The 14,196-nt window shown below is 45.7% G+C and overlaps 1 protein-coding gene across 7 annotated transcripts in view; it reads left to right on the plus strand.

The window, feature by feature from the left end:
* Positions 1-14,196, plus strand: part of JADE2 (jade family PHD finger 2) — a 210,528-nt gene that overhangs the window by 176,193 nt on the left and 20,139 nt on the right. For all 7 annotated transcript variants that reach the window (XM_045026036.1, XM_045026037.1, XM_045026034.1 and 4 more), the window contains one exon: positions 7,166-7,627. In XM_045026036.1, coding sequence (XP_044881971.1) covers positions 7,166-7,627 — 462 coding nt within the window. The remainder of the gene's footprint in view (positions 1-7,165; positions 7,628-14,196) is intronic.

Raw genomic sequence — 14,196 nt, forward strand, 5'->3', positions numbered from 1 at the left:
GCCCCCTGACCACCCCCCCAACCTCTGCCCCCTCCCTGTGCCCTGACTGTCCCTGGGACTCCCTGCCCCTTAGCCAACCCCCCAGCCTCTTACCCCCGGCTCCCTCCTCACCCGGAGCCTCAGTGCCTCGCAGAACAGCGGCAGCGTGTCTCCGGCGGGGCCTGAGCCCCGCCCCGCTCAGAGCCGCATGGTGAGGGGGCGGGGCTGCGAGCTCTACGCCGAGCGGAGGGAGCTGAGCTCAGCCTGGAACTCGCAGCCCCGCCCTGCCCCCCTCACCACGCGGCTCTGAGCGGGGCGGGGCTCAGGCCCCGCTGGAGACACGCTGCGGCGCTGTCTGAGGATGCCGCTTGATGCGCTCAGGCTCCAGGAGAGGGGTGGAGGCGGGAGCCTCAGCTGTTCTTTTGGGGCCCCTGCGGAGCCCGGGGCCCGGGGCAAATTGCCCCCTTTGCCCCCCCCTCTGGGCGGCCCTGCTGACTGCGGGGGTTGGACTAGATGACCTCCTGAGGTGTCCCTTCCAACCCTGAGATTCTATGATTCTATGACTGCAGCAGAACAGGTGTGGTTCTTCTGTGCATGGGGGGGACCAGGGTTTGTGGAACCTTGCCAAGGGGACGGCACCACTGCAATCCTCAGAGCCCGGTCCCACATGGCTCCCTCCGCTTCCCCTGGGTTTGTGGGGGAGAGGGTGAGCCAGGGGAAGAGCAGGAGGGCTGGTGGATTTGCTGCTGCACAGCGTCATTAGCTATTGCTTCCCCCAGTGCTGAGGTGGGATTTGGGCCTTAAACATCAGACATAGCAATGATATATAAGTGACAGAGAGTAACTAGCCGGTTGAGGAACAGTGATATGTCTTATGAATAGAAAGAGCTGCAAGCCTCCGTGGTGTTTGTGCAACTGCAATGGTTTTAATACTTTAAAAGCAATCCTTTTAGCTTGAAATGAGATCTCACCATATTTCTTTAAATCTCCAGCATTGACTCACTTCTTTTTTGATGGCTCTGGGTGGATCTGCTTATTCACCCTGCCAGATGGAGATATTGTGTCATAATGGCAACTGCTTTCAAAGAACGGAAGGGCAGCGAAAGGAGTCAAATAGACTTGGCAGCATCAAAAAGAATTCAGATTCTCTGAGACTTCATCCTCTTAGCACAGGCATCACACGTTAGCTGTGAGAACCTTTGGATTGAACGGATTTGAATTAAAGGTCACCTGAAATGGAACACAGAGTTTTATTGTGTCGTGTGCTGACAACTCACAGTTTATAAGTCTCCATAAGATTTCCACTGGAGTGTTTGTCAGTGCCACCATAGCTCTTGCAGAACAGCTCTGCTGAAAGGAAAAGGAATGTGCAGACGGTGCCTTTATTGAAGGATTTAAGGGATGAATAAGCAGCAGATTCACACGTAGAGGTAAATAAGTGTTGTATCCTCTGCTCTCATCAGAGGAACAAAGGCCTGTGTTTGCAAAGCCCTTATGTTTATGTAACGTATTTTTGATCAGTGCCTGTTTATACAGGTGAAATCTAACCATCTTTGTCACCACTATAATTTTGTGACAGCTTTAAAGAGAAAAAATCTTTTTGTTATAGTACTTAGGCCCAGGTCTTCTAAGGTGCCTAGCTCCCATTGTTCAAATGAAGATCTGGACTGTAGCGCTAGCTCCTGAGGATGGGAATGAGATAGTTAAGGTGTGCGCAAGTCAGTTACAGCTGCAGAATTAGAAGAAGCTCATTTCAGAGGCTTCCGGTGTTAGCTTTTCTTAGTGGCCAGTTTGACTGGGTTTCACTGACCTGGCAGAGTAAGACACTGGAAGATGAATTGTGCCTGGAGAACAACTCCTTCATCTTGAAAAAGCCGGGGCGGGGGAGGCCTTCTCAGTTTCATTGCTCTTCTCTCCTGATGTGTGGAAACAGGATCACATTTTAATAAATGGAGACTCCTTGTCCACAAATGTGTACATAGTTACTGCTGTTGCATGTGCAAATGGAGCAAACGTTCATGCAGATTGTAAGCTAATCACCTAACTAGGCATGTGCACCCCGTCTGTGGAATTTGCATGTGCCCCCAGGCTCCATACTTCTAGAGAATTTGCCCCACACAAGCTGGCAGTTGAATTATCAGTCTAATATTAGCTAACAAAGGGGATGGTTTGGGAGGAACTGATATTGCTTCATGCACATCACTATCTTCTCCTTGTTTTTACTTTTAAAAAATTGTGGGCAAAATCAAATCAGCATAGCTCCATAAAGCCAATGCCAGTTTACACTAACTGAGGATACAGTCCTGTCTGAGCAGTTTTCCAACTTTCTGTTCAGGGGAAATCATGACTTCATAGTGGTTCTTGTGGCTAGACATGAGAATGCGCCAAAAGAGTGCTGTATCCTCTTGGCATTTTCTTGTTTATGCTGCTGAACCAAAGAACAAAGTATAAGGAAACATACTGATTACATATCCTGAAGGTACTGCAATTCCTGAGAATGTTGTGCACTCCAACTTGCAAGACGGACTCAAGCTCCCACGGCAGGTCAAAACAGGGACTGGTGAAGCATTGACAGAGATTGTCAGTGCTCCTCTGTGAGAGGGCCTGTTGCCAGTTCTCCATAGATTGGCAGCAGTTCGGCATTCTGAAGACATCATCTCTTGATACTACTGTCCTTTAACCTTCCTTCTTTGGGAAAGTGATTTTGAAGGTTACAGGAAAGCAGCTGTGGTGCCATCTGCCATTTAGGTAGTTCCTTAACCCTTTTCGGTTTGGTTTTGGTATAGAATAAAAACCTCACTGATTTCATTAGTAAGTGGTAGTTGCTGGCAGTGGACAAAGATCAGGTTCCAAGAGTCAGACCTGCTGCATGGACAAGAGGCCAGTGTCTTTGCAGATTCTGCACCAAGCCAAACCCAGAATGCTAGGGAGAAATAAAGACCATTTGATCACTAAAGATTAACATCCATTTACTGAAGAACCACAGCTATTTGTGGAAATGTATTTCCCAAAGTCTGCAGTAGATACATCAGTTAGTCCTGTTCTGGTCAAATAGGGAACCATTCAGTGTTGAAAACTTAAAAAACATTTTTGGGGGGAAATGGAAATGAGTCTGATGTGTACTGTCCAAGATCCTAGCTGTGATGTTCTTCCCTCTGCGTCAGTACTGAATCAGTGCCCCAGCATCGTGCTAGGGCAGTTGTGATGCTGGAGATGCCGTCTTCCAAATGAGACCTAAAGCTGAGGTCCAGACCACTTGTGGTCACTGAAGATCTCGTGGAGCATTTTGTAAGAATACAGCCATGTCAAAACTGTTGCCCTGACCATATTTCAACTTTGGTAATTACATTCTCTCTCCCTATATACCCCCCTCAAGTTCTGCTGGATACTACATATTCATCACCTTCTGCCCTAACTCTGTTGTGTAGCATTGCTGTGAGCTGTTAAACATCTGTAGCATTCCACGGCTAGAGGTGGCTGGAGTTCATTGGGGAATGAAATATTCCCTCTTTCTCTACTCCACAAGAGTGGTCTGAAGACATATTAATAGGTAAAAATCATCTCTGGTGCAACTCCTTTGGTTTCTCTGGACTTACATCTAGGGATGGACTTGGCCCATCGCCTCCAAAGTACTTGGAGATACTTGGATGAAAGGTGCTATACCAGGGGTGGCCAAACTTACTGACCCTCTGAGCCGCATACGATAATCTTCAGAGGCTCGAGAGCCAGGGCACCTGCCAGGACTTGAGGCTTCTGTCCTGTGGCAGGGGGTGCAGCTAGAGGCTTCAGACCTGTGGGAAGCATCGGCCTGGGCTTGGCCTTCAGCAAGAGTGGGGCTGAAGCGCCTAGAGCCCCCTGCCTGCTGGGCAGAATCCCCCAGCCCCGTCAACCCTGAGTCCCCTGTCCTTCCAGTCTGATAGGTGGAGAGTGGGGTGGGCGGGCTCCGCGAGCCGCACTTTAACTGCAGTTTGGTCACCCCGTGCTATACAGTAACATTATTTTCACTATGTTCTGTTACTGTCATAAGTATTGTGAGATCCAGTGTGCTACCCTAGCCTCCAATGCCTGAGCTCATTCAGCTTGTCAGACTGCCGCCTCATTCCATTGGCGTTCTGTGCTCATGAATGATTTGATGGATCAATATGGTTTTTTTTATTGTCAGTTTATGCAAGGTCTTTTGGTAGCTGCTGCGGAACAGGTACCTTTCATTGTTGCCCTGTCAGCCGAGCTTGCTAATTATTTTCTATTTGCATTTGGGGCACAGTCTCTGACAACTGCTGCTTGCCATCTGTCAAAGGAGAAATCCAGGACGAGTGTCATTCGATTTGTTTTATTTCCAAGGTACTGCAGATAATCTTTCCTGTGTAAAGGGCGCTCTGTAGGCTGTTGTTTTGGCAAAAGCCACAGACACTTGAATAATGATATTAATACTGTTTGTGATGTAAACAGTCAGGGAGGAAGGCAACGCTGATGCATCCATTTTGTTTTAGTTTGAATGGTTCGCTAGAACCAGTTCCGAGTGTCCACTTTTGTTACGGTGCAGTAGCCATTGATGCACATAACAGCACAAAGGATCTTCCCAATGATTTGGTTTAAAGTGCCCCCAGATGTTGCTCCAATATAGATTCGATTGACTACATTAGTAGCTAGATACCTCAATGTAGTAAAATAACCATTTTGGCAACCAGACAAGAAAACTCAATCGAGGTAACTTACAGCTGGCAAAGGAGTCCAACCTTAAAGTTACATTAGAGTCAGGAAGGTGCCTCCATCGAATGACATTGCATCACTTTGTTGAATATATTCGGTCCCAGTGACTTTCACAGCAAGTGTACGCGGCGTGAGAACCGAAGGAAGATATGCTGGCTCTACCCAAAAAATCTGGGGTCTGATGAGCAAGCTGGTATCTCTGCCCCTCATAGCATCGGCAGAAATAAAGATTCTCTATCCAGGACTTTGCTGGCACTTCTGTCAGTGTATTAGGCAAAAAGTCTCCTGCTCGCTCTGCAGTAGCAACAGTGGTAGCCATCAAAACATCACCCTTTACCAATGGCTACCACACAGTGTTATCTGGTGTACTGGTGTTGTTTCTCAGTGTAGGTATAGGGAAATACCATGGTGTCTTAGTTAGCAGTGCTATGTGGTAACTGTGGGTAAATACTCACTTTTTAGTGGAATTTGCTTATTTTGAAACACATTAACACAATTAGAAATCAGGTATCCACATATTGAAATCTGTTAAGAGGGGGAGACATGGATTCAGACATGGTTTGGATTGTGGTTCAAATGGCCCAGTAATCTCAATCTAATCCTTAGTGGGCATTTGTCCACATCCCATGATGTCCAAACTCAGAGCTAGATAAGTTCCGTGGTCTCTTTCCGCCCTGAATGTGACCACAGGTACTGTGGCACAACTGGCAGCCCCACTTCATCAGAGATGTCTGCATAGGATTAATAGCAGGCATGCAAAAGGTCAGGATGGAGGTGATCCAAAGCTGACTGAAGTCCCTGCAGATCTTTCCATTGATTTTAATGGGCTTTGGGAGAGCTGTGTGAGAGGTTAACTTGGACACCACTTGCCTGCTCTATGCCTGGATCTAGTTAGTCTCTTGCTTTCATAAGCACCGGCAAATTTATAAACAAAGTCAAGGGGAAATATCTAAAAACAGCAATGTTGAAAGCTCATGTGCTCTGTAACTTAATAACAGGGCAGGAAGCCAAGACTGATGGGACAAAGAGAAAAAACAATAACGTTTTTGCAGTTTAAATGCAACTGGAATTTGTATTTTTGAAAATTAAAACTTACCCCAAACCTCACCAAAAATGTGCAACATCCTGTATTTTTGTCATCAGCCTTCAGGAAATATCAGACGTTTTAATGTGGTCATTCGTGCTGGAACTGCTCACTCCGCCCCCGCCCCCCGAATAATGTTATATAAACTGCCAAATGTGGTGTCTACAGTAATAAGCCCCTCAGAATGGCTCGTTATTGCCGTTTAACTGGTCATTAGCAGCTGAAATAGACTGATTTCGTATGGATTATGGTTTAAATAATTACCTGACACTCTGAGCCATTAAAAATAGTTAATGAATAGAGGAGGGCTGGGGAGGAGAATGTGCTGAAATGTGTACAACCCACATGTTAGCTGGGAAATGGGTTGGCTTCAATGGAAACTCATAATTTAGGTTTTGCTGCCTGTAGAATCCAGACAGAATAATTTAACTATGAGGGAATTTAGCAAAATTGTTTAAAATTCATTTATTGAATTTAAAATAACTTTGGACAGCAAGTTAATCCCTGTACCGATTTTAATGTTCATTTTCACATTATCTGTTCTGAATAAGCTCGGGTTCCATTTTCTTTTCTTCTTTTTTCCCCCGTCTTTTTTTCTAAAGCTAACTAGAGGGAGTGGAATTTCAATAGGAGCTGCTTACTTATTAATGAAGGCACTGTGCTCCAGCAGTGTTAGAAGCTCCCTAGATTCCTGTTTTACTCATGGACTGTGACCCCCTCTCTAGACTTCAGATAAAATTAGCAAGACCGTTTTTAGAGTTAAAGAAAAGGAAACGAAGGTAATTTAGAGAGAGAAATTACAATAAGAAATAAATTAATTTTCTGTCGGGAGAGGCTCATTTACCCAGCTACAGTCATTTGTCCATAGTATTGGACCATAGTGTTGACAAGAACAGTATTGCTTATTTTATTGGATGAACAGTCAGAAGCTTATTTTTATAATAACCAACAGAGAGACCTGGTTTATGTGGAGGGCATCAGAAGGGCCGTAGGGATCAGACTGAAAGGAACCAAGTGGAGGTAGCAGTTTAATGAAGATTCTTGTGCTTGAAATTATGGTGACCAGCCGTACACACACGAGATTTGGGAAATATACTCATTTCTCAGTATTGGTATCTGCTCTTTGTACAGTGTCAAGTTCTTACTGCTTTTCTCTGTCAAGCAGCTGGGTGCCCTGGAGTAACGTGCAGAGTCACTTATTGCATTACATACGGTAGGATGATCCCTTTTATAGTCGGGCCAGGCTCACACATCTCGTCGTCCTGTTGTAATGACCAAGTGCCGCTGTAGTCTTGTGTACAGTGATTTAACAGGGGTAAGCACGTTTCCTCAGTGTGCCATGATGGGCGGTGAGTGAAATAACCTGGGTTCCCTGCTTTGTCTTTCCTCCAGTGTTCCATGCCCGCCTGCATCACTGCATTCCACGTCACTTGCGCTTTTGACCACAATCTGGACATGCGGACTATTTTAGCGGAGAACGATGAAGTGAAGTTCAAATCCTTCTGCCTTGAGCACAGCAGTGGGGCCACCAAACCTCCGGACGAGGCACGAGCAGAGGCAGACCAAGCCCAGCTGGACTTGGAAAAGGTCACGCTGCGAAAACAGAAGCTCCAGCAGTTGGAAGAGGACTTCTATGAACTTGTAAAGCCCTCCGAGGTAGCCGAGAACCTGGACCTAACTGAGTCGCTGGTGGATTTCGTTTATCAGTACTGGAAGCTGAAGAGGAAAGCGAATTGCAACAAGCCACTGCTGACACCAAAAACAGACGAAGTGGACAACTTGGCTCAGCAAGAGCAGGATGTGTTGTACCGACGCTTAAAGCTCTTCACACATCTCAGGCAAGACTTAGAGAGGGTGAGTACAACTTCTGGTTTAAGGACCTACTCTGTTGTTCTACCAGGGCTTCTTTAATATGGGCCAGTGTCTGCTGGAAAAAGCTGTCTTCATGTCTGTTGACCTTGTTAGACCTCACTTACACTTCTGCTCTGATCTGCCTGTTTGTTATCAGTGGCTAGAATTCTGCATAACGCAGCTCATTAGCAACCCTCCAGTCATCCCACTTCTTATGTTCCCTATGTTTAAGTGTAGGTGTTCCTTTTAAAATATGAACAGAAGTTGTATAGGCTTCTCAATCTAGTCCATTTCCTAGGGGACATATGCATTCATCACAAAACCACCTGCACAATTGAGACAGTTCTTGGCAGTCTCAGCAGAGAGGTCAAAGACTGACTGTGCCTGGAGTCCCAACTCTCCTCGCTCCTCCAGATGAGGTCCCCCCAGAACAGAGGAGAGGCATGCTGGCCGTGCAGTGCAGCCGAAAACCAACACTGCAGCTACCTGTTTTGGAGATGAAAGTTCCAATCCTGCTCTTTGATCTCCAGGGGCGCAGGATTGGACCCAAAATAGAGGTTGTCCAGGGTTGGCAATTCGGCACCTTTCACCAGCATGACATTCACATTAAAAACAGAAATGTAATTTATGTATTGTCTAAAAACAAAACAATATGGACAGATAAAATGGTAGAAGTGAACTTCAGGGCTGGTGGGACTGAGTGTTTCATGGCTTGGTCCAGCTGTCTCCATAGGGGGAAATGGCCCACCTCCTCTGGGAGATCTCTGAATGGACAGAGCCTTATGACACATGCCACCTGGAGTGTATCACACTAAACTCCGCTGAGGCAGGTCCACTGCATGTCAGACCATTCCAGCTCCCCTTCACAGACCTGTGTGTTCTGTATCCGACCTGAGTTTGTGGAGGGGAAGGAAAACCCTGAGGGCTTCTGCCTGTTGGCTTTTTAAGGAAGAGTCAATGTCAGCTAAGTTACAATAACAAACGATTGTGACTGATCTCTCACACTTAATGCCGCCTGCTCTCCCCTGGTGCGTCCGCTGCTGGCTCGGCTTGTGCATGCAGGCAGCTAAGGGAAATTTATAAGAGACCTGCTTTCTGAAGCACCAGGCTGTTAGCACTCTTAAATTCTTGTAAATTTTATTTTAATGACTCACACAGGCACAGAGCTGACAGAAGTAGTAGGGTCATGAGAGACAGTATGAGCAGGGGGGCAAGGTGCCGGGAAGAAGCAGTACAAAATGTGTAGTGAAATGTCACAAAATTGGCAGTTGGGAGAGAGAGGGATGCCAAAGCACTGAATGGCTATTGAAAACCACTGTAGCAGGAAGGAATTGTGCACAGGAAATAGAGTCATAGATTTATGGGAAAGGCCTATTAGAGCATGTGGACCATGCCCTGAAAATACAGAATAAAGGCCTTCATGGAGGACATCTTAGATGCAATGCAGCTTACACAGCTGTGCCAAATTTAAGGCATGGGTTATGGGAGGCTTATATGGTACTGAAGGGAAGCTGGACAGAGCTAGAGGGAAACTAGGACTTTGTTTCTTTTGCTACGTACTTTCCTTCCTCCCCATATTCCACACTTCTCCTTGCTGGTGTGTAGAAGGACTGCCCACCTACAAAGTGCCATCCCCTCTTCTCCTTCAGTCAGTGCTATCCACTCTGCCTGAATCACTCAGCAGAGGAAACAGCTGATTTCAGCTGGGGATTAAACAGAGAGCACAGAACACGTGCGGGCCAGCCCTCAGCTGCAGTTTGGCCTGGTCTTTCAGGAGTGAGAGAGAGAAAGGAGCAGGTTGGCAGAGTGGCACAGTTTGTCCTGAGCACTTAAGGGGAGCAGGTGGGATAGGAGGGAAGCAGGAAATAGCATATTTTAGCTTGTACTTTGATATTGCCATCTCTCTCAAGCTAAATAGGGATGGAGCTGGTCAGTCCTTGGATGGAAGACCTCCAAGGAAATTCCAGGGTGCAGCAGAAGGTGGTGGTGCTTATTTGGTAGGTGATGCTTCTCGGAGTGGGCCATGGTTGGGAGTGATGTCTTCCTTGTACATCCCTTTATCTACCTCACAAGGCTGTTGTGAGACATAGTTAGTGTTTGTTTAGTACTTTGAGCTCCTCAGAAGAAAGGCCCAATAGAAGTGAAGATGATTAATTATTATTATTTTTAGGACAGGGAATGTGTTAGCCTTGAGCTAACCCTGCTCCCGTCGCGTCCATTCTGGCTTGGTGCATCAGGTGTAGCTCCATTACTAAGAATGAGATTTTAAATCAGGCACATTCAAAACATCTCAGAAATACTCTCTGGATGCTATTGCTTTCCAGGAACATTGGGCCTACAGAGAAATCTTTGCCTAACTGATGTGAAAGCCCGATCATCCAGAAACATATTACAGTTTAACACAGCCTAAACTGAGCCACTTGCTTGTGGAATTGAGACGCCAGCTTTGATCACCCTGGTCTTTCTCTCTGCCTTTATGTGACTCACTTACAGACCCTTCTCCAGTTGGAAGCTCTGCTGGATGCTGAGCTGTCATTTGAATCATGTGTCTTTTCTACGGAAATATCAATTCTTCTGTCTCCTTACGAATATTGTCAAAGTACATCTTCACCTACACTCTCCATTCCTCCCTTCGTTGTTCATGCCTGAACTGCCACGATGTTTAGATCAGTGTAACACACTTTCTGCTGGGCTCCCCGTACACACCATGAACGGGATGTGGCTGGTACAAAATCCTGCTGCTGAGGCCCACACTGGCATGAGGCAGGGCAACTTTAGGAGCCAGTCAGAGTCCTTAATATCATAGCAGGGCAGTAGCACTAATGGAGTTGAGTTGGAGATGAGATTTCTGTTTAACAGCTTGTTTGTCTGCATACTCTGAACTCCACATACATAAGCAGATTGTCTTGAAAACTGTTGTGCCTCATCAGGATCTGGGGTAGGTTTAGTGGTGCAAATTTGGAGTCATTTGGCTATGGGGTTTCTGAGAGACAGAGGTCCTAAAGAAAGGACCTGAGAATAACATTTTCTACTTCTTGTAATGTTTTTTGCACACACCCGTGGCTCAAACTAGTGCACTGATCTGCCCCAAACTGATATCACCCAGTCGGGTTCAGTCTTCACTGGTGCCTAACACCTACTGCTGCCTCAGAGAATTAAGATTTAAAAAGCTACTAGGGGTCCAAGTTAGCTTTGCAAAGTGGCTCGAGACTTGGGCTGTGTGCTACAGACTCTGCATGTGCCATGAGACTGGTGCCGTGGTGAGCAAAGGTGTGCACAGGCATGCTTGATCTCAGATGACATCAGGTAGAGATGTTCTTATGGATGAGGTTGTTAGACTATGTCCTTTTTGTAGTGGAGATCCATACAGAAGAATAGAGAGATAGACAAGACTAGGGAGAGTGGGCTAGAGAACCTTTGGATGTAGACTACATGACCTAATAGATATTTGCCATCTCTTAACAGCTATGATTCTAGCACTTTTCAATTTCCTTTTCAGCAAATTTCCTCTACTGAAATGTCCACTTCTCTGTTCCCGGAATTCTAACAGGTCTTTGTTTTTAACCTCTTCCAAGTATTGAATCAGCTTCAACCAAAAGCTCTACACTTCCAAGGGGATCAGGCGGCATCAGAGATTGGCCGGGGGAGACAGGAGGGGTGTTGTTTAGTAGTGTAAATAGCAATCTCTAAGCAAAGGCAAATAATGTTTTCTTTCAAAACTACAGAATCATAGAGGAAAGACGCTGCCAAACATTTTGATACACAGGTTGCCAAAGGCAGTTGTTTTCCTCATAAAGAAATTTCAATTTGATGTTTGCTTCAATCCATAACAAAAAGAAGGGCACATATTAAAATATACAATATATAAATCGCTTCTTTATATTATAAAAAAAAAAAAAGCAGCTTTCCCTCCTACAAAGTAAGTGCTTTCCAGTTGTCCTGAGGTAACACCAACGCCCTAGATGTTTAGATAATCGTGTATGACTTTGTAGCTTACAAAGCACGGGACTGGCAGTAAAGCCCATCTCATCTCAATACCAGAAAGATGCAGTCATATTGGAGGGAGTTCAGATAAGAGCCACAGAATTGATGAAACGGCTGATTAAAGAGCTAAAGATGTATAGCATGGCTAAGCAGTGAGAGAAAGAGGACTGGAGGACCACCTACAATCTGGGAAGGACGCAACCGTGCCAAGGGAAGGAATAATTATTTTGGGGGCTGCAAGGGGATATCACTAGAAATAACAGAATCAAATTTAGAAAGGAAATAGGCTGAATATTGGGAAAATTTCCTGGCAGTGAGATCAATTACACTGAGGAATAGTTTTCCCAAGAGAAATAATGGATGCCTCGCTGACTGGGACAAATGGTTAGAAAATGAACTGTGGGTAGCAATCATGCACTTGCAAGGGGCTGGACTAGATAATTTAATAGGTCTTCTCCATTTCTGTGGTTCTGTTATCTCCCTCTATCCCTATTTAACAATTTATTTTTAATATTGAAAAAAACCATCATGCCATTAGCAAATGGCCATGATTGTCCTCCTGCATTCAGAGCCTTTGAAAAGCATAATAATTGTTTGAGCACAGGGGCTCTACGTCTTTAATTACCTCACTTTCAAGCAGTTGTTTTGTTTGTCTAGGTTGTTATTTACAATTCAGATCCTGGAAGCTCACTGTCACTGTGAAAATTCATGGACATTAATTCATTGGTAAAGAGCGAGCAAATGGAGAGCATGGGGCAAATGTAAATACATGATGTCTCCCCCTTACCACGGACAAGGAAGCTTTCAGAAACAGCCTGTGACACACAAGACTGCTGCTTATAATGTTGGTAGCCACATTAGAGAAGGTGGTGGGAGGGGAAAGGTCAGGTTTGATGTGTCACTATTAGAGACACAAAGGCTCCTGAACACTTTCAGTCTAGGTAATCTGTGAATCATACTCCAGGTTTGCTAAGTGATGTGGCTAGAGCAGAAAGAAAGAAAGAGTATTGAAAAGTTCCTTATGGCCAATTCACTTCCATGTCGGTTCCTAGGAACTAACCTTTGCCTCCTAGGTTATTGCCTTCCTCTTCTAGCTGTGGCTTGTGGAAAGTCAGGAGGCTGAGTAAACACTCACTGTCAAGTGAGATTAGATTCCATTAGCATTTTCTGTTTTACAGCAGAGACAATACATTTCCTCTAAAAAATATTGACCCTCCCCCCGCAAGACACAGCCATGGAGACAGCATCAGACTGTCACTCCAACCACAGATACTTCAGGCTGACAAAAACTGCAGTGCTTACATTCAGCACAAGACAAATGTTAGCTGGTATCACTTGGCAACAGCACCATCTTTCCAGGCTGCGGAGGGAATTTTGATCAGTAACCTCTGCATGTGCATCTGACATTTAACCAGCGGCACAGAAGTTCAGATGAGCAGCTTACACATTAGGGACCAAATCCTGCCCTCACCAGTGGAGCAATGGAAAACAGAGGATGCCTGCTGCATTTTTTGCTCCAGGGATGCTGCCGGTCAGGGCTGGCTGAGAGGTGTCCTTTGCTGAGCAGGAGTAACATGTGCACCCGTTGTTTGCTAGTTAGTGGTTTGCAGCTGATGGCAACTTGTATGGGGGTGAGCATGCCACCTGACTCACAGACCCAGCCCTTGTGGGGACCTGAGCTGTGGGGCTGTGTTTTAGGTGTGGCCAGCTGTCTGTGTCTCTCATTATACACAGCAGCAGAGGGCAGGATTGAACCTGGCACCGGTAAAGATGTCAGAGCAAATTCAACTTTGAGTTCCCCGCATGCACGTCCATTGAGCTCAGCCATTGTAAATGGATAGGTCTTGAGTGGGCTGAGACAGACTATTAATGAGAGCAGAGCTTAGCTCATCAGTGACTGGAAGAACCAGGAAATCAGGTGGGCTCAGGACGGAATCAGAGCTGCATCTCTATTTACCTTACTCAGTGTCACTGACAGTGCATGACAAAGGGCTTGAACCATAAACAAAGTCTTGTTGGAGGAGAGCAGTTATTTTTTACTCTGCACTGGATTGGAAGAGCAAACAGAGGAGGGCTGCAGTTCTTCAGCTTGAGGACTGACCCTGAATTCAGGTGTCAGTCCTGAGTGCTGGAGTCCTGGACATGCACCAGCACGATGACTGTAAGGAAGTCACTTGACACTTGGGCTACTTTTTCCTCCCTCTCCCCTCAGTCTGTGGCTGCCTTTGCTTGTACAGGTTTTTACTTTCCCGTTGAAATTCCTGAAGTGTCCAGTACTTAGCGTTTCTCTGGAGAGGGATGGGGAGGTTACAAGTATTGGAACTTCAGGAGAGTGACAGTCCTAGAAGTTTGGGGGCAGTTTTGACCTTTTGGTGACTAGGCTTATTTCTGAAGCTTTGTCATTTGCACACAGAAAGTTTCTCTTGTTTTGAACAAAGTTTTCCATGTTGGACAAAATACACCGGCAACTAAAGGCAAATATTTGACTTCTATGAATAAACAACATATAGGATGGTGCAATGAGCAAGATTCTAGAGTATATTGGCATAACTTTTGTGACGGGTTCCCCCCAGGATGCCACCTGGAAC

Source organism: Mauremys mutica, chromosome 8 (assembly GCF_020497125.1).
Source record: "Mauremys mutica isolate MM-2020 ecotype Southern chromosome 8, ASM2049712v1, whole genome shotgun sequence".
NCBI lineage: Eukaryota > Metazoa > Chordata > Testudines > Geoemydidae > Mauremys > Mauremys mutica.